The sequence below is a fragment of the Protopterus annectens genome, chromosome 11.part0 (genome assembly GCF_019279795.1).
Source record: "Protopterus annectens isolate FY-2018-M chromosome 11.part0, PAN1.0, whole genome shotgun sequence".
Taxonomy (NCBI): Eukaryota; Metazoa; Chordata; order Ceratodontiformes; family Protopteridae; genus Protopterus; species Protopterus annectens.
The window spans coordinates 410,285,833-410,309,929 of NC_056745.1; the positions used below are offsets into that span (position 1 = coordinate 410,285,833).

Genomic DNA, 24,097 nt, shown 5'->3' on the forward strand with positions numbered 1-24,097 from the left:
TGTAGTCCAGGGAGGTACGGCTCAGGTCATTCACACCAACATGGACAATGACAGAGTCATATTTGTACTTGTTTTGGAGTGACCTGAGTGCTTGTGTTATGTGGTTGATCCTAACACCTGACAGGCAGCTTACAGTAACCTTCTCCTTATTCAGCCTAGTGAGTGGGATGTCAGTGTACCTGACTATAGAGTCACCTATTACTAGTATGTTGGGTATGTTATTTTTCCTAAGGGCTGTGATTGCATGGCACACTGGTTTTGTGAAGTATGTGTTTCATGGTTTGTGTTGGGAGGTGGAGGTTGCTTGGATGTCTGCTTTGGAGGTCTCTGTTGCATTTGCAGATTTTTATTTAGAGCCTCCGAGTATATGTTTTTGTTTATTTGTGTGTTTGTTTTTTGCCGGTGCTGGTTTAATGGGTCTATGTGAGACTGGTGGTGTGATGCAAATATTTCCCTTCTCCGCTTGATTGTCTGATCCAGTCTTGGGTTGAGAGAGCTTAGCCTCCAGTTTGGCTGTATAATTGCATCTCTTGCATGTATTAGTGTTTAGTGGTAGGAGGAGAGGGTTGTCTGCATACATGAGGCAGATGTAACATTGTCTCAAAATGCCCAGATTCACCAGTTGGACTGGAGAGTACACCTAAAACTACCCTTTGGACATACCTGGATAGGTACAGTGAACTGTTTTACTGAATGGCTGGTAAGGTCGAACAGAGAGCCTTGTCCTTCTGTACAATATGGGGGGGGGTCTAGTGACAGGGTTTATAAGTGCTTGCTATGAATTTTGAGCAAGTGGTGGGCTGAGAAATGAATGGCTTGAGTGCTTAAGTTGAAAGTTTGTCTAGTTCCAAGGGAAAAATTGAAGAAGAGACTTTGTGGAGACGGGAATAGTTATACCCTAGCTAACGGCACTGCCCGGCACGCAAAACTGGGCAAATGCTGTTTTTATAGCAGGGAAATGAAAGAGATAGAAATTAGCCCAAAATGGCCAATAAACTACTAAATTTTGGGCTGAAACCACTCCTCCAGTGACAGACAGGCTGCTCAAAGCTCCCCTCTCTCACAGGTGAACAGAGAAACTTCCTTCTATCCAAGTAATGTATGGGCAAACACAGAGATTTGTAACAGAGCCCTGAATTCAGCACTAACCTGAAAACTGGACTATACTAGCTTAGAAAGACGGGAAACAAGTGTGTATATATATATATATATATATATATATATATATATATATATATATATATTTTTTTTTTTTTTTTTCAGAAAATAAAGCAGATACAATCAAAAAAACACTTTAAAAGCACAGAATATGATACTTATTGTTATATATCTCAGATCAGAGTTGTAGTCAATGCCCCTGGTAATAAAATAGGAAGAAACACAAATACAGTAAAAGCAGATGAATAAAGTGCAATTTTTTTTATATACATAAAACAATAGAAAACAAACAAACTGATTTAATCAAGTTACCCAATTAACCAGAAAAAAAACACATTTTATGAGGTACAGACTGAAAATTTCAGACAAAAATCTGGACATTCTGTGAAAATCTGGACAGTTGAGAAGTATGATCAGTAGGTATTGAAAAATAGAAGTTATTGTGTAGTCTGGGCTTGGATTATGATGAATATCATCACTGAGTAGCAGTTGTATTGCTATAGATTAAGTAGTTTGCTTGTTGGGGTATATGGGATTTCATGTATATTTTGGAGGACTAAGGTACTTACTGGTTTGATGGGAAGATAGAGTGGTTTCTGATGTTGAAAAAACATCAGATTAAAAAGTAATGGAGATATGTTATAGTATTGTAAAGTACACCTGTAGGTATATGAATATTTGTGGGAAGTTGTTGGATAGTATGATATGAGGCACAGTGATAGGATGTGGTCACAGATAATTGTTTTAGAAGAAAAGTGAGAGGTTTGAGGTGGAGCATATTGGAGGGAAGAGGATAAATAGGAAGAGAAGAGGATTTGGAGTCTTATAGTAAAATGCAGGTTATTATGTGCACCTCACTAAAAGAACCATGAATGATGGTGCAGATCACTGACCACCTTTTGCAAACTTGCCCATAATGCACTTTATCCACTATATAAGTAAGACTTTTATAGAAAAGATTTTTTTGTGTGTGTTATTAACTCCATAACCTGGCAGTGTGAACACTGGTTCTAGATGATACTTACTGTTGATGTGACACCCTGACCCTATGTACAAAATTGGGGAAAAGGAGATTATGGATGGATGGATTAACTTCATGGCCTGCATAAAGCATATTAAATACAAGTCTATGGAAAGAAATTTACCAACCCGTATTGTCAGTAACATTGATGGTCCTAAATGATCTATTAGTTGTTTCTGAATCTTTATCTTGTGACTGTTATTGCTTCTTTCCTTTCCCAATTGTGTCCTGATCTCCTTCACCTAGCTGCAGCCATAACAGTAGCTCTCCCAACATATATAGCACCTTCTTTTCGTACACCATGCCAGTTCTTCTTTTGCACTTGCATATCCAACTTGGACCAAGAATTAAATCAGCTTATTTGCAGTAGTTAGTGCTTATGCATCTTCTGTACACCATCTTTTTGATGTCTTTGGAAGGAGCAGTTTGTTCATAGAGGATCTGTTCATAGAAAACAATTTGACTTGTATTGGTAGAACTAGTTATATTAGAGGAAGCGGTTCCCTGAATGGAAAATGTGAGGAGCTTTGCTCCTTGCATAAAAACGTTTCAGCACATCGCCTATTGTCAGTCAATCCCAAACAAATGAGATATCCCAAGTCATTGTTTGAAAATGTCAATCATGTATTGATGTATCTATCTGTTTATACTCGTATATTATTCACAGTTATCTCTGTCCATGGTTTGAGTGCTGTGGTACTGTAACAGAACATACATCTACCATGTGTGAATACCAGTTACAAACCAGCATTACAATAGTGTGCCTTATTTGTGCATTCTGTCTGTCTAACTATCCATCCATCCTTTGTTGACTAGGTTAGTCCCACTGGGCTAGTATCCTCCTTTCAAGGGAGACCCAAGGCTGTATTTATACTACTACTAGGGGAAATTTGGCCAGAAGATCAGGCAACTTCCGCTACTCTTTTCAATAGGTGCTGTGGGATCTTTTATATTCACCTGAGCTACCACCAACTCAAGCAGATGGGAGGATCGTGGTTTATCATCTCATCCGAAGGACAACACACTCAGGAGTGCAGCACTCAGTACTGTAGCATGAGCAGTTTGCAAATTAATCCAGTCATCTGCAGCATTTGTGACTTTCACATTGTTAGCCTTTCTGAATCTAACCCATCCTTAACTATTTTTCTTTGTCATACTGTCTCTTAATAACCTTGTCATCGTATTAGTCCAAGCCCTTTTCTGTGTCTCTGGCAAAAAGAAGAGAAATGCAAAAAGAACAATAAGGTAAAAAAAAAGATACTACCCTGCTGAAACAGTGTTGCCCTTTCTTTGGTGCCATGGTTAGAGATCATTCTTATTATAGTCTTACATTTCTGATAATGTAACAATAACAGAGGATAAAAGGAGAACCAACCACGAAGGAAACCAGGAAACTGCCAAAATATCGTAAAATAATCCACAGTTTATTTTGTTGTTCACAAAAAGTAAGCGCTTTCGCGTAGGAAAGGTTTTAAGGTTTGGTGCACATTTGCCTCCAGGGCTAAACAACTATGTTTCGATAAAACCTATACTTCTACATAATAATATCTAAATTGGAATAGGAATTGGTTAGTCTTAGTATTAAAAATAGATATATATTCATAGACATATATTAGCTCTATAAATATGTTTTTTATTTTCATTATTATTATTACTATTATTATTTTTAATATTTTCATAGTTCATGTTTTTAACAAACTCACATTCTAAGTTCTTGATTTATTTTATATATTATATATTATTCTGTCATATGTAATCTTATATAAGCGTACAGTGTTAGGTACATGAATTATTTGGTTTAATGTATACTCTTTAAGTACACCATCTATTGGTGTTTGAGCGTTATATTTGCTCTTGTATTTGCCTTTGCATTTACCTTTTAAGAATGGCTAGGGGAGGTGATATTAATTGATTGCACTTTGAATTATTTTTAATTGATTAATTAGGTGATTTTCCCGCCTTTGAAATGTATGTCTGTATAAATAGGATGTAGTTTTTGAATTTTATTGTCTGATGAAGCGTAGGATTTCCTACGCGAAAGCGCTTACTTTTTGTGAACAACAAAATAAACTGTGGATTATTTTACGATATTTTGGCAGTTTCCTGGTTTCCTTCGTGGTTGGTTCTCCTTTTATCCTCTGTTATTGGGTTTTGTTTCATTGAAAGGAGCTCCACCTAGCAGCTTGGTTATTTCACTCTGTGTTTTTTATTTCTGATAATGTAGCATCAGTGGGACCATGAAGAATTTTGTGCCCTTTACTTTTGTAGGACTTTTTGGTATATGTTGACTTCTTCTTTCAGCTTTTCCTGGTTAGGGGTCGCCACAGCGGATCACCTGTCCACTCATGATTGACAATGGAGTTTTATGGTGTCGAGTTGCTAGCCCAGCGCCCAACCTTCCACAGAAGGCACACACATGCACACACTCACGCCTAGGGCCAATTTAGTGTGTCCAATCTACCTACAGCATGTCTTTGGGATATGGGAGGAAACTGGAGCACCTGGAGGAAATCCACGCTACCACAGGGAGGACATGCAGACTCTGCACAGAAGGCACCCCAGCTGAGGATCAAACTGGGGAACCTCTTGCTGTGAGGCGGCAACACTACCCGCTGCACCACCGCGGCCGCCCTTTTTGGTATATGTTGACATTTGATTTAATTAGTTTTGTTTAAATCTTGAAAAAGTGTTAATCTGCTTTTAGATTGAGAATCTCTAAGTCTGTAGTACAGACTAACCGAGTTCTACTTACTACCTGAATCCTAAGAAAATATGTCAAACAGGGACGTAAAAAATCAAAGCTCTTTTTGCACAGCTTACAGGTTAGTGCCAGTTGATCAAGCTTAGTCAAATCAGTATGCACAGAATCCTTTAGCACATTAAATCATTATTATTTTAATGGTGTACGTTTACATTCATGAACTTTCTTTTACTAAATAGTAACCCTCCAGTATATTGTGAAGCAATTAAGAAGGTGCACATGTTTATTTTAATATGAATTCTTTCTACAATGTGTGCTTCTTTTCTGGAATTTTTGTGGAATGTAGTAAACTTAATTGATATTCTGCTTTTGTCTTGGCAGGTTTGGAATGTTAATAGTGGTTCTTTATGCCACATATGTCCTCAGGAATGTGGGGAATCGGTAGAGTCTCGACATGGTGGCTGGGTCACAGACCTGCATTTCTCTCCTGACAGTAAGATACTTATGTCTGCTGGAGGATTTATAAGGGTATGTTGAATCACACCATACTTATTCCACTATTGCCTTTCTCTGTTTAGTACCATTCAGTTCTAACAATCACATTTCTGACCTGTTCAAGTTTAATGATGTTTCCCTTAAACTTAATTGTTATGTGCAGTAGTGTTTACATGGTCTGATAACAGGTTACTGTTTGGATATTCACTTATTGGGAAGAATACTTACCTTCCTTTGTCAGTTTTGAATTAATAACCAAGAATAGGCTGTTTTGTAACATATGCTTCTGTCCTGGTGAAATTTCTTTGTCCTGTTATTCATCGTAATTGTCACATGATATAGGTTTACATTATATTAAGCAGTGTATGGAATGTATTATGCATTGCTTCTGTGTTCCGATTCATGACTCCTGATTAGCCAATGAGTCACATGGACACTGACTGCATTGTACAACTTCCACTTTAGTTTCTTGAATCACAGATAAACATTACTCAGATCCTCAGCCATGCATGATACTATTCCCTGTAGTACAGAAATGCTATAAGTTATAGCACTCAAAGGTGAATTTTTTTGAAAGTATGTAACATATAAGAAACGGGTATATTTTCAGGAAACCAGGCCTTTTCTAGTCCCATATGGGGAGAGTGAAGCCCTATATATACTGTACTTGCTTTATTATTCATTTTCTGATGTTACTGCAACTCAAAGAAAGACACATCAATAATAAATAACCAAAACATTTGAAGAACATTCAGTTCATTGAGCATTTCCAGCTGGATTTTTATACACTGCCACAAACTTGTCACTTCAAGGCAATGTTTAATCACTACATTGTCCTTATCCATGGAAGTAGATCCAGTCTCACCAGCTACTGGCATTTCCCCCAGATTCAGAAGTTCCTCAGTGTTCCTTCCACCTCTTAACAGTGATTTCCCCTTAAGGTAGGTGTATATCCACCCTTGCTGTGAACAGCCTGAGCAATATCCTGTCCACCTCTCCTTTTTCATGGGATGGTTTGCCTGAATCTCTTTGAGGCCATCCAAAAGCGTTTCTCTATGGCCTCCCCATAATCAGGCCTTCACTTCTGAAGCTGCCTTCTTACCTATTGTTATGCATTGGTTACATCCAGAACCCCCCCCCCAAAAAAAAAAAACTAACATTGCATGGCAGCTTCTTTCTTTAACATGATGGCTTCCTTTCCACTGGTGTACACTACTAGGTTGTAGGGTTACTACCACAAGCCCTGACCACCTATTGGCCACAGTTCCTTAACATTTCTTTGATTATAAAGACTTGAACAGGGTCCATTCAAACCCTGTGTCCCTTACCTCCTCAGGTATATGAGAAAAGTTCTTCTAGTGGTGGAAGCTGAGCACATCCAGCACAGAAGCACCTGTTAGACATTCCTCGATCACCCTTACTACCCATTTTGGCTTTTTGGGTCTGTCCAGCCACTGCCTTGGCTGTCTGATGCAGCTTACCACCAAGTGTTGAACAGTTGATGACATAACTCCTATCATTACTTGACTGTCCAGAATGTATGACTCAGGTCTGATAATACGACTGCAAAATGTATTACTAAGCCTTTCTCTAAGATACTCTGGTACAAACTACACTTGCGAGCAGCCTCATGTTTAAGATTGGTATTTATTTTAGGTATTCCATTTCTAACAAAGGAGTCCAATAATAAACTGTCACTCTGATTTAGATCAAGTGATCTGTTATTAGTTGCACCCCTCTTAAGTATCTCCTCCATTCCCCACATGAGCATTGAAGTTCCTCAGCAGGACTGTGTAGTCTGTAGGTGGTACCCTACAAGAACTGCCCCAACAGTCTCCAGGATGGCTGAATACTGTTTATAAGAAATTACATACTTATCCATGCACAGCCATCAGTTTTCATTTCTGCAGATCGCAGTAAGACAACCCCTTCATCCACTAGCACAAGCTCCAACTGTACCCTATACACCACCTAGTTGGGGCTTGGGAGTATCCCTCCACCCATGGATTTTTATTATTATTATTATTATTATTATTATTATTATTAATAATAAAAATAAACAATTCTGTGCCAGCAATGAGGCTGTCTGTAGTTGTGTGTTATTGTTTAATGACTTCATGCCTGGGAGGTCCAACAGTTTATTTTATTTTATTTTACATTTGTTTGCCAGGATAGTCTGACTGGACAGCAAGTGTCCATTTTTCAGCAGAGTCCTGGGGAGAAAAGCTCCAACACAAATAGAAAATAGAAAGAAAAAAAACATGCGATTACATGAACATAAGATTAAAATAAAGCATGCAATTACATGAACATAGGATAAAAAAATTGCACATTGTGTTAACATTTTGTATGGAAGTAACAGATTACTTAGAATAGGTCAGAGCCCAGAATAGGTCAGAGCCTAGGTGTTCAGTATACAGGAGATTGTCAGAATACATGGTTATTCCAATTAGTAGCAATGTCATGTTTTATACAGAGTGAACATATCAGTAGTAGCATACACATTAATGGTTTGGTGAACAGTTGACTATTTGTACAAGTATTTACATGACTTACAGGGAGCACTGAGAGGCACTCAAATGAGTGTTGTACAGTTGTAATAGCACTATAATACATTTGTATAGCAACCTTAACAGAACCATGCACCTGAGTGGTTAAAAAGGTGACCTTGTAGTAATAGTGTGGAATTTATGGTGGTTTGTTACAGTTGCAAAGATGGTTGGAGTAGAGATATGACTTTAGGATAGTCTTAAAGGAGGATGTAGATTTTTGTAGTCTGGTTTCTTCTTGGGACTTGACCCACTACTGGAATGATGTTATTACACGCACACTCTCCCCACTGTTGTTGTCTTTCGGCTTTTCCCGGTTAGGGGTCGCCACAGCAGAACTCCGGTCCGCTAATGATTGGCAGTCGATTTTCACAAACGCTGAGGTGCCAGCTCGACGTTCATCCTTCAGTGAAGGCACGCCCATTAACTCTCCCCATTATGTGTTACTAAATAAATTGCTGCAAACTGGAATGATGTTATTACATGCACACTCTCCCCACTATGCATTACTAAATAAATTGCTGCATTGCATACCCATATGTTCATTGCTTTACAGTGTATTTTTGTTGTGAGCAGGTTTAGCTGTTTGACATATTTCTGGTACTAGGCTCTATATAGTTCTAAGTCCATGTTAAAACAGCAGTGGTATATTTCACTGACTGGTGTTTTAGTTTGCTCAGTAGCATTCTGATTTTTCATTTGCTTGTAGTTTTGATGCAGTTTTCTGTAGAAAGGCCAACCTGTAAACTGGATAAAAAGCCTTAATAAGTAATTCAAGTTCCTGACAAGGCAGCACCACAGCAGGATAACATCTATCTCTACATCTGCACAGCTTTGATGCTTCTGATACCCAAGTGCAGGAAATAGGAAAGGTACAAACTAGTCTGAACTGGAGACTAATTGTATATCTGTCACAGTGGTATCTTTGCAGTCAACTAGCTACTCATAATATGAATACACATGGTACTAAATCCCCATGCTTAATCCTGAGAATTCCCTTTTAAGCTACATTTTTAGTCAAGTACAGTAGTTTCGTATCAGACAATTGGCAAACTCTAAAACTTTATACATTTTTTCACTCAACTGTGAATATCCACGTAAAAGAGCAGTTTACCATTTCAGGATTTTCAATGGTATTTTCTTACTAAGATGATTTGATACACTGTTGTCCTTTCCATTGAAAATGGTGTCACCACTATGTTCTTAGGTTCATAGATTAGCACTAAGATAACTGCCATTGTGGGCCATTCTAAATCTAGCTAATTATGCCATGTGAGAATAAAATGCTGCACATTGTGTCTGCAAGGTATACACCTTAAACATTATGCCAACCTCCCTAACAGCAAAATACAGCAAAAGTACAGTTCAGAAATGACAGCACACAGTAAAAAAAAAAAAAAAAAAAAAGTACAAGAAGTACATTTCAAAGTAAAAATTATTTTTATTTCGCAGTAAAAGAAGTGGATGCTTTGGATAACACAGCAGATCGGTTGCAAGTGCTCTGTGCAGCTCTGGTAAACTTAGCATGTAATGTTGCCTTTTTGTTTGTAAAGAATTTAGGTAGCATGGTAAAAGACATAAATAAAAAAACAAGTAATCTCAGTGGTATCCCCGAAGTCTCAAAACAACCCGCTAAAGTGTAGTGGGTCCAAAAACAAAACAGTGTAAGAAACTTCTCTATGTGGAAGATTTTCAGTCCATATATTCCTAGTTAATCACTGTATATTAATCAGATCAGACAATAATAGTAGAAGTAGCGAACTTAAACTCGTCTTAAGTCAAAACAAAACAAAAAATAATAGAAAATATATAACTGTACAGCATTACTAAGTATTCGAAAGTAATCCAAGTAAGGCAGGCAGTCTGTTTCCAGTCGAAAACCCTTTATAAAGTACTCCTTTTTTTAACTGTTGATCTGATGCTGTCTGTGTTGTTATTGATCACTGATGGGTCTTGGATCGGACGTCAGATCCGAGCAGACAAAGTGAGCAACAGCTCCTGAGCTTGAGCTCCTCCCTCCCATGACTCCTGTTACCCATAATCCTCAGATCTCATTTGCTGCAATTAGTGAACAGACATGATGTTCTTCGTGTTTCACTGTTGCAGTCATCACACTTGGGTTATCCTGCCAGGGGTATCCCTCAGTCGGCCCGAATACCAGAGGCTTAGTATTTCTGTGTCGGTTGCTGTCACTTCAGTACTGGCTTCAGGATGTCAGGGGTATAAAAACAGGCAGCCAATGCCATTGCATCAGTCTTTCTTGCCGAGAAGCCCGAAGCAGAAGCAGTTCGCATGAGTGCCAGTCGGCCACTACCTGAGTTTTCGTTTCCAAAATTGAATCATCTTGAAGTCTTCTAAAGCTAACTACCCCATTGGGGATCCTTTTTTCTTGCTCTAACCGATGTCAGAAAAGTTAACAATGGTCTCACCTGTGGAAAGCAAATACCACATTGAGATTTCCCTTCTTACTGCATCATCTGTTTAGGCCCAAACCACAACGTACCTCACTGTCGGTTTTGTGCTTCAACGCCCAAACTATTTGTCCTCGGGCCCTTGTTGTAGCTAAATACTTTCGCTCTCGATCTCCATATTCCGAAATGGCTTTGGTAAGCCATTCGACTACCGATCTTACTAAAAAACGTAAGGATAAAGACAGAGACAGACCGCACAGGTCCAAAACTGTCGACGACGCTTCCCTTAAGCTAGTCGCCAGTTTGCCGGTACTCAGTGAGGTGCTTTCGCAGCCCCTGATGCCCGCTTCGATGGATTTGCAGGCTGCTACCGAGACCCGTTCAGAGTCCAATATGCCACGAGACTCTTCTTTGACTACGGAACCTACAGATGTCTCTACCTTGGATGGGCCTGGAGCCGCTGTGCAGGCACCGGCTTCTGAGGAAGCCCTTTGCACTACCGATATTCGACACAAATCGATGACTTTCTTTCGCATCTTCAGTTCTTTCTAAAACTACCAAGTTTCTAAGGCCAAGAGTATGAGCTACACCTAAAAAACTGACAACCCAATCTCAAGCGCCTGCTTCCTTTCCACAATCTCAGATGCTTAAAATGGCAGAAGACATGATCATGCTGATTAGGGGAAGTCAGCCACTTCTGCTAAAAGAAAAAGAGACTTGTCCCCAGCAGCTTTATCTGACCAAGAGTCCAATGACTCTGAGGTTTCTGATTGTGAAGACATGCCCTTATCTGCCTGTGAGGATTCAGATGCAGCGGAATCCATTCCTTCTGCCTCCCCTCCAGAGGATGTTTCTTTTGGTGAAACCTTACATAGTTTGAGAGAGCATTTCCATTGGGAATGCCAGAATTATCCTCAGTCCAAAAAGATACTCGGGGAATTTTTAGATCTACCACAGCACAGACCCTTAGCTATCCCTCCTGTTCTGGATGTTGTGGATGATGTATTTATGGAATCCAGTCTAACTCCTGATATTTTATCCCCTGCTCCAAGGAAACCTGACAGGTACTACAGAGTCCCTGACTCGCACAAATTTCTCTTCAAAAATCCTACTGCTGACTCAGAGGTCATCTCCCAAGGACCTAAATTAATAAAAGCAACTACAGCTAAGAATCCCACCTCCTCTGACAGGGATTCCTAAGCTTTAGACAGATGGGGTAAAAAGGTATACACCTCTGCAACTCTTGCCATTAGAGCATTAAATTGTCAGTTCCACAGGCTGAAATATCAGCAACATACTATGGAACTTTTTAAGCAAAAATGATCTACCTTTCTTGACTGTGCAGAAAATAAAGAATTACAGGTGCTTATGCATTCTGCAAGCCAAGTCAGTTACCATACCCTACAATGTGGGTTTGATGCCCTAGAAGCATCTTGCAAGGCAGCAGTCACATGTTCTGTACTTAGAAGGCATGCCTGGCTTAAGGAGCAGACCTTGCCAGACCATGTCAAATCAAAATTATTGGACGTTCCTCTGAACAAGGACGATCTGTTTGGCACCAAAGCAGAAGAGGTTTTAAAAAAAGATGGAAGAAAAGGCTAAGTCTATGCAGACAGTGAAAAATTTTTTGCAAGTGCAGCCTCCAAGATTTAGTAGGCATTGCCTCTCAAAACATTGGTCATTTCCAGCACCCTCAAGGACATCTCAAACTAGACTCAGGAGGAAACAGACCCCCCCCCCCCCCCAGATTACAGTCTCAGAGTATGCAGACATCTAAACAATAGAGTACCTCCATTTCTAAAGCAGGGAGTGCTAAACCACCCCCTTACGGAAAGAATTCACAATGACTTTTCAGCTCCACCCGTCACCTCTGCCCAATTGTTCCTGCCCCTAGGAGGAAAACTTGCCAACTGTGCAAAAAACTGGACCTCCATCACCAGCGATCAATGGGTCCTCAACATAGTATCCCAGGGGTACAAGTTTTATTCCCACACACTGCCAACCCCAAAAGAGTTCCCAGATCTTCCTCCAAACCAGTGGGCAGAGGCACAAAACCAAGTTCAGTCCCTGCTCCCCATAAGGGCAATTCAGTCTGTTCCTGCAGAACAGATAGGCAAAGGTTTTTATTCTAGACTTTTCCTGATACCTAGAAAAGAGGGCACCTGACGCCCAATCTTAGATCTATCCATTCTAAACACCTTCCTGGTGGTACCAAAATTCAAAATGCTCACCCTACAGCAGCTTCTCCCTTTGCTGTCCAAAGATGCCTGGTTAGCCACCCTAGACCTAAAGGGGGCCTATCTGCATATCCCAATAAAGGGACTCCTGCAGGAAATATCTACATTTCAGGGCAGGATCTATGCATTATCAGTTCTCTGCACTTCCCTTTGGTTTATCCACTGCTCCCAGAGTTTTCACAAAATGCCTTGCTCCAGCCATTGCCTATTGCAGACAGAGAAATATTCAAATTTACCCCTACTTGGACGATTGCCTAATTCAGGCAGATGGTCAGAAAAAGCTGTTGCAGCACCTGACATTTGTAAAGGACCTTCTAACCTCCCTGGAGTACACTATCAATGAAAAGAATTCCAAACTAGTCCACAGTCAAAAAATTGTATTCCTGGGAGCAAGCTTGGACACAGCATCCCAGATGGCATTCCTTACTCCAGAAAAACAAGCCTATCTGATAGGCTACTTTGCTCAAATGTCCACCCGAACCCAGCTATCCACAAGGAAACTCCTGCAGGCTCTAGGGTTCATGGCCCTGCATTCTACTAATTCCATATGCCAGACTGCATATGAGGAAACTTCGGTGGTACTTAAAAAGCCTTTAGTGCCAACATTCTCAGGACCTGGAAACTATCATCCCTATGATACCTTGTCTAAGGAAAGAGTTCCTTTGGTGGGCAGCAGCATGCAACCACAACAAGGGGCTTCCCTTTACACAACCCCATGCTGCTCAGGCCCTAACCACAGACACATCAGATTATGCCTGGTGTGCACATCTGGATGGCAGGTGCATTCAGGGCCACTGGTGCCCAAATCAAATTCATCTGCACATCAACCAAAAACAGATGCTAGCTGTTCAGCATGCTCTGACCGCTTTCAGATCCCTACTGTCACCAGGGCCCTTACTAATCAAAACCGACAACACCACAGTGAATATGGTACTTGAACAAGCAGGGGGGAACCCACTCTTACGCACTCTGCAGGCTAGCCATGACCCTGTGGAACATGGCCTCAGCCATGCATATTCACTTGCAAGCTCAGTTCCTGCCAGTCAACTAAAACTCTCTAGCAGACAACTTAAGCAGAAATCTCCTAGATCCACACGAGTGGCAATTAAACCACAAGAACTTCAGTCTTGTGACCCAGAAATGGGGTACTCCGAAGTTGGACCTATTTGCCTCCCCCCTACAACCACTAGCTCAGCAAATTCTGCACCAGGATACCTCACAGCAAGGTCTGGAAAGTGGATGCCCTATCCTATCAGTGGGCAAAACCTCTCAATCTATGCATTTCCAACTCTACCTCTTCTTACAAGAGTATTACTCAAGATAAGGGAGGAAAGACCAAGAGCAATCCTGATTGCCCCAGACTGGCCACGCCAACACTGGTACCCACTACTGCACAGTCTGTCACCATTGCCTCCATGGACCTACCCCAAATCCCTACTCTCCTGACTCAGTAGGAGGGGACAGTTCTTGCATCCACAGTTGCAGACCCTGAATCTTGCAGCCTGGCTTATCCCTTGACTTCTCCTCCAGTGGGCAGCCTAAGCAAGCAGGTACTGGATGTCATATGTGAAGCCAGATGACCCAGTACAAGGAAATCCTATGCTGACAAGTGGAAAAGGTATTGTTCCTGGATTCACACTAAAGGAGTGGATACAGCACAGCCCTCCTTACCTCTCATCCTGGATTACCTAGCGGACCTACTCCACAGAGGCCTCTCCTTCTCCTCCATTAAGATAAATGCCTCTGCCATCTCTGCTCATTACAGCACTGAGCCACCTCTCTTCTCTCACCCTGTCGTCAAGCAGTTCCTATGAGGGGCTAACAACTTAAGGCCACCAAGAAGAGCCCCCACCCCTGCTTGGGACCTTAACTTTGTGTTGGAAAAGCTCACGCTACCCCCCTTTGAGCCTGCAGCATCAGCAGAGTTAAAATTCCTCTCTTGGAACACAGCCTTGCTTCTGGCCATCACTTCAGCTAGTAGAGTGTCTGAGCTACAAGCACTTATGGCTGTGGAACCCTTCATTATTTTTCATGTAGACAGGGTCTCCCTCAGGACTAACCCAGCTTTCAAGCCTAAAGTGGTGTCCAGTGTGGCTCTCAACCAATCTATCCATTTGCCCACCTTTTTCCCTAATCCTCAAAATAAGGGCGGAAGGATCCTACACTCTTCAGATGTGCACAGACAGCTCAGATTCTACCTTGATAGGACTAAGCCCTTTAGGAAATCTGACCAGTTACTAGTCAGCTTTGCACCAGGGGCAGAGGGCAAGGCCATATCAAAGCAAACCATCTCCAAATGAATAGCACACTGTATCCATTTCTGTTACAAACATCATAGGAAACCACCCTCTCAGGGAGTCAGAACACATTCCACTAGGACAACTTCAACCTCTACAGCCTTTCTCAGGGGAGTCCCTACCAGGGACTTTCTGGAAGGTGCTACTTGGAGTTCTGTTCATACTTTCACCAAGCTTTACCACCTGCCTATCTTTTCCAAATCCAGGGCAGGCTTTGCAACAGCAATCTTGCACAGCATACTAGCCAGCCCCAACTCTTCTTGACTGCTTCCACCCATTCTTCAGCTTTGAGAGTCAATCCAAGTGTGATAACTGCAACAGTGAAACATGAAGAACATAGTACAGTTGTGTCCACTTACCATAAATGTAGATGTTCTAGTGTATTCACTGTTGCAGTCCTGGTTTTCCACCCTCCAGCCCCCTTGTATCTCTCTCTTTCTTTCTCTCTTCCTCACTCCTTACAGGGCTATTGCTATTTACTTTTTACTGGTGGTGTTTTTCCACCATAACTTAGCTCCCTATTTGGGGGCTCCTGATATATGGGGCAAGAAAAACTGATGTAATGGTGTTGGCTGCCTGTTTTTATACCCCTGACATCGGTACTGAAATGACAGCAACCAACGCAGAAATACTAAGCCTCTGGTATTCAGGCCGACTGAGGGCTACCCCTGGCAGGATATCCCAAGTGTGATGACTGCAGCAGTGAATACAGTCGAACATCTACATTTATAGTAAGTGTACACAACTGTACTTTCCCTGCTGCTTGAGCACACTAGTGCAGATAAGTGAATTTTTTTATATTTCTTTTGGTCTCTCTGTATCCCTTTTTATAGTAAGGGTTTTTAGTATTCAGTAGTTTTCTGGGTTAGTAGTAAGTTTCCGCCCCCCTCCATTATTTGCTGGCCGTTAGGGTTTCCCACCCTTTTCCCTTCCTTTCTTCTACTCTGTTTTTCTTGTGTGTGTGTGTGTGTGTGTGTGTGTGTGTGTGTGTGTGTGTGTTTTTTGTCATGGCTGACAAACCTCTAGCTTCAGACGTTGCTCCTTATGCGGTAGGAAACTTGCTCCTGACGACACGCATGTGTAGTGCGTCTACTGTCTAGGAGAGCCCCATTTGGAGATTGAATGTGATATTTGTGCGCGGTTCAATCCCAGGGCTGTCCTAGACTGTAGGAATAATTTGCTGCATAAGGGACTGGCCAAAGGGGATACCTTGATCTCGGGCTCCCCATCCAAAGCCCAAATGGAACTATACTTGCTTCTGTCCCATAGCCACTTGCCAAGGGGCATTTCACCACGTCTGATCTCCTCTCCTCCCATCCGACTCCTGGGAGTTTGGCGCCTCGGTGTCAGAGTTTGTCTAAGGAGAGACCATCTGTGTCAGGCAGTCCCTCCCACACCACCTGGATCCCTACCTAGCTTAGCCCCCGTGCCCCTGGGGTTGGCTTTGCCTCAGTCCCGAGAGCTCCCAGGAGGCCACCAGGGGGGTTCCAGTCCAGAGTTTTTGGACTGTACCTTTCCCTTGGGGGCCTTTGCCCTGGATAGCTCAGGACCGATATCTTCTGGGGACATCGGTACTGTGACAGGGTCTCCCCTCCTGCCCCAGTCTGTCATTACTAGTTGTGAGGAGGGTGGGGCTTCTTTCAGTCCATCTGCCTTCCAGGCAATAGAGAGGACCATTTCTGGTTAGTTGACAGCCTCTTACTCTGCTTTGGACCCAACCCTGCCTGGTTCTGTTCTGGGTGGTGAGCCTGCATCATTGGTCCGGGATCATCTTCAGAAGGACATAAATATACCCATAGGGGTACCCTCCTCCTCCTGAGTACTCCCCATAGCTCACAGTGGAGGAGCCTCCTCAGAAGAGGACATGCAAGAGGAGGCACCTAGACTCCTCTCAACAGTTCCTCAAGGAAGACATGGATTTCAAGGAAAAGGACGTTCCTTTGGTGACATACTTGATATCCTGAAAGAACAGGGTGATTGGTCTTTTCCAACCCTGTCCTCATGGGAATCCATGTTCCTGAAGGCATTTGGGATGTGCCCATCTTTCTACCAGGTGTCTCCCCCTGCGGATGAGTTAGTCCAGTTTATTGCCAGCAAGGAGTGGAAGGAGCTGGACACAGTCCCCAACAGGCCAGATACATTTCTTAGTCCTCCCAAAGACAAGCCATTCTGGAATAAAGGTATTCCTGTAGATGTACTCTAGTTGCCGCAGCCACCAAAGAGCTCGTGGAAGAGAGCTCTACTGTCCATCCCCCTAATAGGAAGTCTAGGATGATTGACAATTTTGGGAAGCAGGTATATGCCTCAACTAGGTTTGGACTGAGGGCTACAAATTACATGGCACATTTTACACAGCTGCAAAGGGATTTGGTCTCGAAACGTTCTTCTTCCCTTTTGGAGTTGTTGCCTCCAGAGAGCCTTAAATTGGTTTCTCCGAAGCTCTCCACGCTCACTTCCCTAGCTAATGCCTCAGTGAGGTTGATCTCAAAGGCAATCAAGCGACGGGTACACGCACTGGTATTAGGTGTCATGCCTGGCTTTGCCTTTGCGGGTTTGCAGATAACTTTAAGGCATCATTTACTGTGCCCCATTTGATGGATCTACTCTCTTTGGTCCCTCGGTCAAGGAAACATTGATCTGCAGTGAGCAGGAGGGAAAGACCCTGTCCACAGTGGGGATCAAGTTTTCTACTCCCCAACATTCCTTCTCTAAGACTCAGAGGATAGTAAAAAGCTATGGTTCCTCAGGACACAGTCTTCCTTCCAGGATGCTCCTAAGGAATCCTGTTCTTCTGGCCAGAGAGGAGGATTTGATGGCAGATGCTGCCCCAGAAGCAGAGGGGTCTGCAGAATCAGGGCTTCTGAGAACCCTTCTTGAGAGAAGCCCCAACACTGCTCCTGAAGCACTGCCTGGCTGTCCTGCCCTGGAGTAGTCGGTCATACAGTATCTCCTTGCACCACCTGGCTTGGGCTGCTGTTACCTCAGACCAGTGGATGCTAAACATTGTGTCCAGGGATACTTTATACCCTTCAGTTACCCCCCTCCAATCCAAATGACACTCCCAGATGTCCCACCCCGCCAAAGGGAGTTAGCTCTCAAAGAGGTGGAAGATCTCCTTCAAAAAAAAGGGCCATCCAAAAGGTCCAAACAGGACAACAAGGATCCGGTGCTTATTCTTGCTTCTTTTTATTGCCCAAAAATACTGGAGAACTGTATCCCATTCTGGACCTCAGCAAGCTGAATTTATTGGTAAAGAAGTCGGAGTTCCGGATGGTCACTGTTCAGTCCATCCTTCTGCTTCTGTGTAAGGACAATTGGATGTACTCGATAGATCTCAAGGTTGCATACTATCACATAAAAAGAGACAGGTGCTCCTGGAGATTCCTGCACTTTCTGGCTGTGGGCCAATCATTATCAGTTCAGAGCCCTGCCCTTTGGTCTCACCTCAGCCCCCCAGGGTGTTCATATGTATGGCAGTGGTAGCAGCCCATCTCCGGCTGCAGGGTTTTCAGGTCTTTCCATACCTAAACATTTGGATTCTCATGGCTCTCACAAAGCATCTTCTTTTTCTAGCCACAAACTTCACTCTAAGCCTATTTAATGATTTGTGCATTACAGGCAACCTTCCCAAGTCACTTCTTCCTCTGCATCAGAGGTTGGAATTAATAGGAGTTCTTCTGGACACTGTGTCAGAGACTGCAGCTCTTTCCATGCGCAGGGTAGACAAGATCCGGGAGCAAGTTCTACTCCTACTGGTTTGGGACAGTGTCCCTGCCCATCTCATTCTGCAAGCCCTTGGGTTGATGGCGGCAGCTATTCAGTTGGTTCCCTTCGCCAGGTATCACATGCGAGTGCTTCAGTGGACCTTAGTGGTACAGTAGTCGGCTCACTTTATCCCTATGTCCACACCAATCTGAATATCTTGGGTCTGCCGGCATCACTTGAATTTGTGGCTCCAGTCTGAGGATCTTCTGCTAAGGAGACCCTTTTGCCTCTCTCAACCCCAAGCCATGGTGACCATGGCTGCCTCCCTGTTGGGATAAGGTGGGGGGCATTTTCAGGTAAGGATGGTCCAAGGCACATGGTCCCCCTTGGAGACCAAGTTGCACATCAGTGTGCTCGAGATGAGAGCGGTCGTACTATCTTTGCAAGCTTTCCAGAACTTTCTCCCTCTTGAGACTGTAGCAATTCAGACAGACAACATGGCAGTAGTTTGGTACATCAACAAGCAGGGGGACACACGATCTTACCCACTGTGCAGAGTGACCATAAGAGTGTGGGAATGGATGATGGCCTCCTGGTGCTTTCTTCTTGCAATGCATATCCCCAGTGATTCCAACATGTTAGCAGACAAACTCAGCAGGTCTATCCTGAGTCCCCATGGGTGGTCCCTGAAACGGTCAGTGGCAAGCTGGATCTTCATCCGATGGGATCTCCTTGTTGCAATCTGTTTGCATCCCCACCCAATCATAAATTAAGCAAATACTTTGCCTTGATCCCCCCCCCCCCATTGGGGGAGTCACCCAGGGATCCTCTGATTCAAGACTGGCCGCTGGGACTCCTCTATGCCTATCTCCCAACACCTCTCGTTCCCAAAGTTCTACAGAAAGCCCGTCACCTGATGGCTCACCTCAACCTCATAGTCCCCTTCTGGCCTCGTCAAACGTGGTCTCATCTGAAATATCCACCCTGGATATTGGATCCAGTCTGTGATTTCATCTCCCATCCATGGGGACTTCCCCTGCCTGACCTGACATCCCTGAAGCTGACAGCTTGGTACCTCCAGTTCCAATAATCATCAGTCAGGTCAAATTACCTTCCCCGGTGAAGGATATTATTTTGGCATCTCAGAAACCTTCCAGTAAAAAGGTTTATCCCAGCAAATGGAAGAGGTTCTCTCTTTGGGCTCGTCAGAGGGACATTGATCCCTTTTCTGCTCTGGTACCAGACATTCTGTTTTTCCAAAGTGTCGATTTCTCATTGGATATCTTCTTGTTTAATTCACATTTATAAAAGCAATCACAGGGATCTTCCAAGGCCTATTAAAGCTCATTCTACTAGGTCAGTGGCTACATCTTCGGCATTCTGGGCCAGGATGTCCTTGGATGGCATTTGTGCTGCTGCCACTTGGTCAAACCCCCATACCTTTGTAATACATTACAAGTTGGATTTGGTGTCTAGGGGCAGAGCCTCATGTGGTTCTTCTGTGCTCTGGCATGTCCTTCCTTGAGACTTCCCAGGATTTTGGATAGCTGGGGGCTCTGACCCATCCATGTTCAATAATGACACAGACAGTATGTTTAATAATGACACAGATAGCATCAGATAAAGAGTTATGCACTTACCATAACTTGGAATCTGTGCTATCCAGTGTCATTATTCATCATGTTCCCACCCTCTGTCCCCCTCCTTCTGGTGTCTAGGGGATTCTTGGAGTACTGGTGTGTTTGGTTCTGCTGTTCCTGGGTGCAGACAGTGTCACTCTCTGGATAATTATCTAGCAAACTCGATCTGAGGATTATGGGTAACAGGAGTCATGAGAGGGGAGGAGCTCACTTTGCCGGCTCGGATCCAAGGTCAAATCAAAGACCCATCTGTGATGAATAATGACACTGGATAGCACAGATTCCAAGTTATGGTAAGTACATAACTCTTTTTTTAGTATTGTCTTCATGTCATCCAGAAAAGGAAAATATCAGTGTGGGAGGCAGATTCTCCATAAGGACTGTCATGACCAGTTTATTTTTTATCTGCCAAGCATTTGTGCCTAAAACCCTCCGTAGTCACCTCTCCTCCTTGTCCATATACCTTGAAAACCACAGACTTAACTTGTTGGCTCAGGGTGCTATGGTGGAATCCTTCCATCCCAACAGACAGCCTTCAACCAAAAAAAAGGCCAAAAAAGTTAGGCTCAATCTGGCACCTGTCCAGCATCCCCTGGACAGCTCACTAGAGGATAGTGAAAGCCCTGAAAACCTTCTGAAGGTTGCGATTCTTCTGCAGCGACCCCATCAGAGGCAGGCCTCGATCCAAGTTCTCGCATGTCCTCGGAGACTTTTCTGACATGTGCACCTGATGTTGAGGAGGAACCTTGGCTGATAATTGTCTGAGAGACTGAGGGGGATTCCTCAGATTTTAGTGAGGGAGGAAATTCCTACCACCATTATTGAGGCACATCAAGAATCTTAACCTGTGATGGTTTTCCGGGTGGACATCCCGCAGAAAAAGAAACAGAAAACTAAGCATACTTAGCCTGTTGTTAAGGATCCCCAGCATGAATGGCAGGATTTCACTCAAGGTTTATTTAATGCTTTAATGGCCTTGAAGCCTCCAAAAGGGGTGTCTGTTCCTGCACCCCCCCCCCCCCAATATTCCAATCCTGTTAAGAGACCTAGAGAATTGGATTCATCAGATGAGGATTTGGATTCTGGAGAAGAATCCTTGGCTTATTCTTCTCAAATCGTCCCCCCCCCCCCGACAATGGTTTGGAGGAAGAAGATTTTTTGAGTCCAGATTCCACATTGGGAGAGTTCTCCTTTGAGGTTACTGTTGCCCATGTGATGGACTATTTCAAGTGGAACCATTCCCAGTTCTATGATATTCAAAAGAGGTACTATGAGCTCCTACAAATGGAGTCTCCTAAACCTTCAGCTGTCCCTCCTGTTTTGGCAGCCCTATTCGATACTTTTTCCTGCAGCCTATGTATCCTCTGATTCTCAGCCTCCTGCCCTTAAGTAGCCTGATAGGTTCTAACAGGTGCCCAAGGACTGCAAATTTCTTTTAGTGCCCTTCGGCTGATCCTGCTGTAATATCAGTTTCTTTGGATAAGCCGTCTAACTTGTTGCCAGCTACTAAGCTCCTTCCCTCTGATAAGGACAAGTCAGGCTATGAAAAGGTTGGTCAAGAAAGTTTATACCTTGTCCTTTAGGGCCATTAACTGTCTGACTTATATAACCAGGTGTGTTTTGGCCCTCCTTTCCCAGGTCTCTAAGGTGGTATCTGACCTTCCTGATTCAGAAATAGGCTTCTGCTCTACCCTTGTTGGGGTCAACTTCTTAAGTTGCCCATCACTCAAAATGCAGCTATGATGCAGCTGATGCTTCTTCCAGGGCCTCTGCCTTTGGTTTAGTGATGAGGTATTCATGGCTATGTCATCAGACCTTGCCTGATGATATCAAGGCCAAGTTTTAGGAAGCTTCTCTGGGCAACAAAAGTCTTTTTGAGACTGCTGCTTCTGGATTATTAAAATCTCTCCAGGATAAAGGTAAGTGCTTGCAGGACCTTAATCATATTTTTGTTTCCCCTATTTCTAAGTTTCAGAGGTACTATCCTTACAAGTCTGCTTTTATTCATAGGCAGACTTGCCCCTCTGCTAAGGGTTAGAAGGGCTCTAGACCTGTTCCTCCTTCTATGTGTCTACCTTGATTCATTCCTCCCAGAAGCCTTCTTTTCAGGATAAGCCTGGTACTATTTGATGTTTGGCTTTCCCTTTCCATCAACCAGGTCCCCTTGTTTTTTTGCTTCTCCTTGTCTCTTCCATATTGCATTGGATCACCTCAGATTCTTGGGTTCTGTCAATCATCCATCAGTGATATTTCATGGTTTGGAAATCCCTTCCTCCCTTTTCAGGCATTCCTATACATCCTTGAGAACAGCTTCCAAATTTTCCAGAGGTTCTGCATCGCTTTTGGATCAGGGAGCCATTCAGCCCATTTATCCCATACAGCTGGGGAAAGGGTTTTACTCCAAGTTTTTTTCTGGTTCCTTGGAAGGAGGGTACATGGAAGCCAGTTCTGTATCTTGCCCTACTCAACACCTTTGTCAAGATCCCTTCTTTTCAGATGTTGTCCCTTCAAACACTGTTTCCTCTTCTGCTTCTCCAGGCCTTTCAGGTGTCCCTGGATTTCAAGGATGCATACCTTCACATCCTCATTCATCCTGTATTCAGAAAATGTTTATATTTCTCTGTTTCTTACTTGCATTTTCAGTTCTCTGGTTTGCTATTTGGCTCGTGTCATTGCTTTTTGCAGACTTTGCGGCATTTAGATTTTTTCCTGTCTAGACTATCTGCTTATTCATTGCAGGATCTCCAGTTTACCACTTGTCTTCTACACAGTTCACCATAAACATCCAGAAATCAATTCTGACATTTTCCCTGGATCATGCTTTCCTTGGATGCAGGCTTCAGACCATTCCCATGCTGGCTTCTCTTCGTGCCTCCAAGGTTCTTTCCCTGATAAACTTTCTCCATTCCTTTCTTTCTCTGCCTTCTGTCACAGCCAGGGAATTTCTCAAGATTTTAGGATTCATGACATCCACCATTCCTATGCTCCCTCTTGCTAGGCTGCATATGAGGAAATTTCATTGGTACCTCAAATCATTGTGGCTTCAGCACTTTGAGATCCCTTCTCCTTTTCTTCCGTGTCTAAAGATAGATATTCAGTTGTGGATTCATCAGCTCTCTCTCAATCCAGGGCTTCTTTTTCAGTCTCGAATTCCTGAGCAGGAGCTTTTCGTAGAGGCCTCAGACATGGTTGGGATGCCTCTTGTGGCCCCCTAATGGTTCAAGGTGTCTGGCCTCCTCATCAGAGATTGGATCATATCACTATAAAAACGATGATGGCTGTGCTTTCAGATCTGCGTTTCATTCCCTCTTTCATCCCGAGCCTATGAAAGTCTTCACCAGGAGCAACACAGTGATATAGTATGTCAACAAGCAGGGAAGCACGAGGTGCTATCTCCTTTGCAGACTGGCTGTTCAGGTTTAGGATCTTCCTACCCAGTATCAAGTGACTTTTCAGGCAGTTTGCATTCAGTCAATCTAATAGCAGTCTCTTTGAGCAGGTCCAGAACACAAGCTCATGAATGGATAATCTTGTCTTGTCCTTGGAAGGGAATGTTTCTGTATTCTTCCCCCTCTTCCTCTGTTAAAATGATTTCTGCATAAAATTAAACAGGGCTCTCCCACAGGCTTGCTGGTGACTCCCTTTTGGCTCAGACATTTGTTTCCCTTCTGTCTCATTTGGCTAGGGGCAGTTACCACAAGTTACCTTACCAGATGGATCTTCTCACCCAAGACAAGGGATCTCTTGTCCATCCCCACCTGTTCACCTTTCAGGTGATAGTGTGGGTGATAGGGTTTTGATAACTTTTAGGCACCTCTTTTCAGAGGATGTGCTTTGGTTTCTGCTGAAGTCTAGGAAACCCACTAGCAGAAAATTCTGCATG

General features: G+C 43.2%; 1 protein-coding gene across 1 annotated transcript in view; it reads left to right on the forward strand.

The window, feature by feature from the left end:
* APAF1 (apoptotic peptidase activating factor 1) overlaps positions 1-24,097 on the forward strand; it is a 2,040,921-nt gene that overhangs the window by 1,654,739 nt on the left and 362,085 nt on the right. Inside the window, exon 26 of the mRNA XM_044087206.1 lies at positions 5,262-5,408. Within this exon, the coding sequence (XP_043943141.1) occupies positions 5,262-5,408 (147 nt within the window). The remainder of the gene's footprint in view (positions 1-5,261; positions 5,409-24,097) is intronic.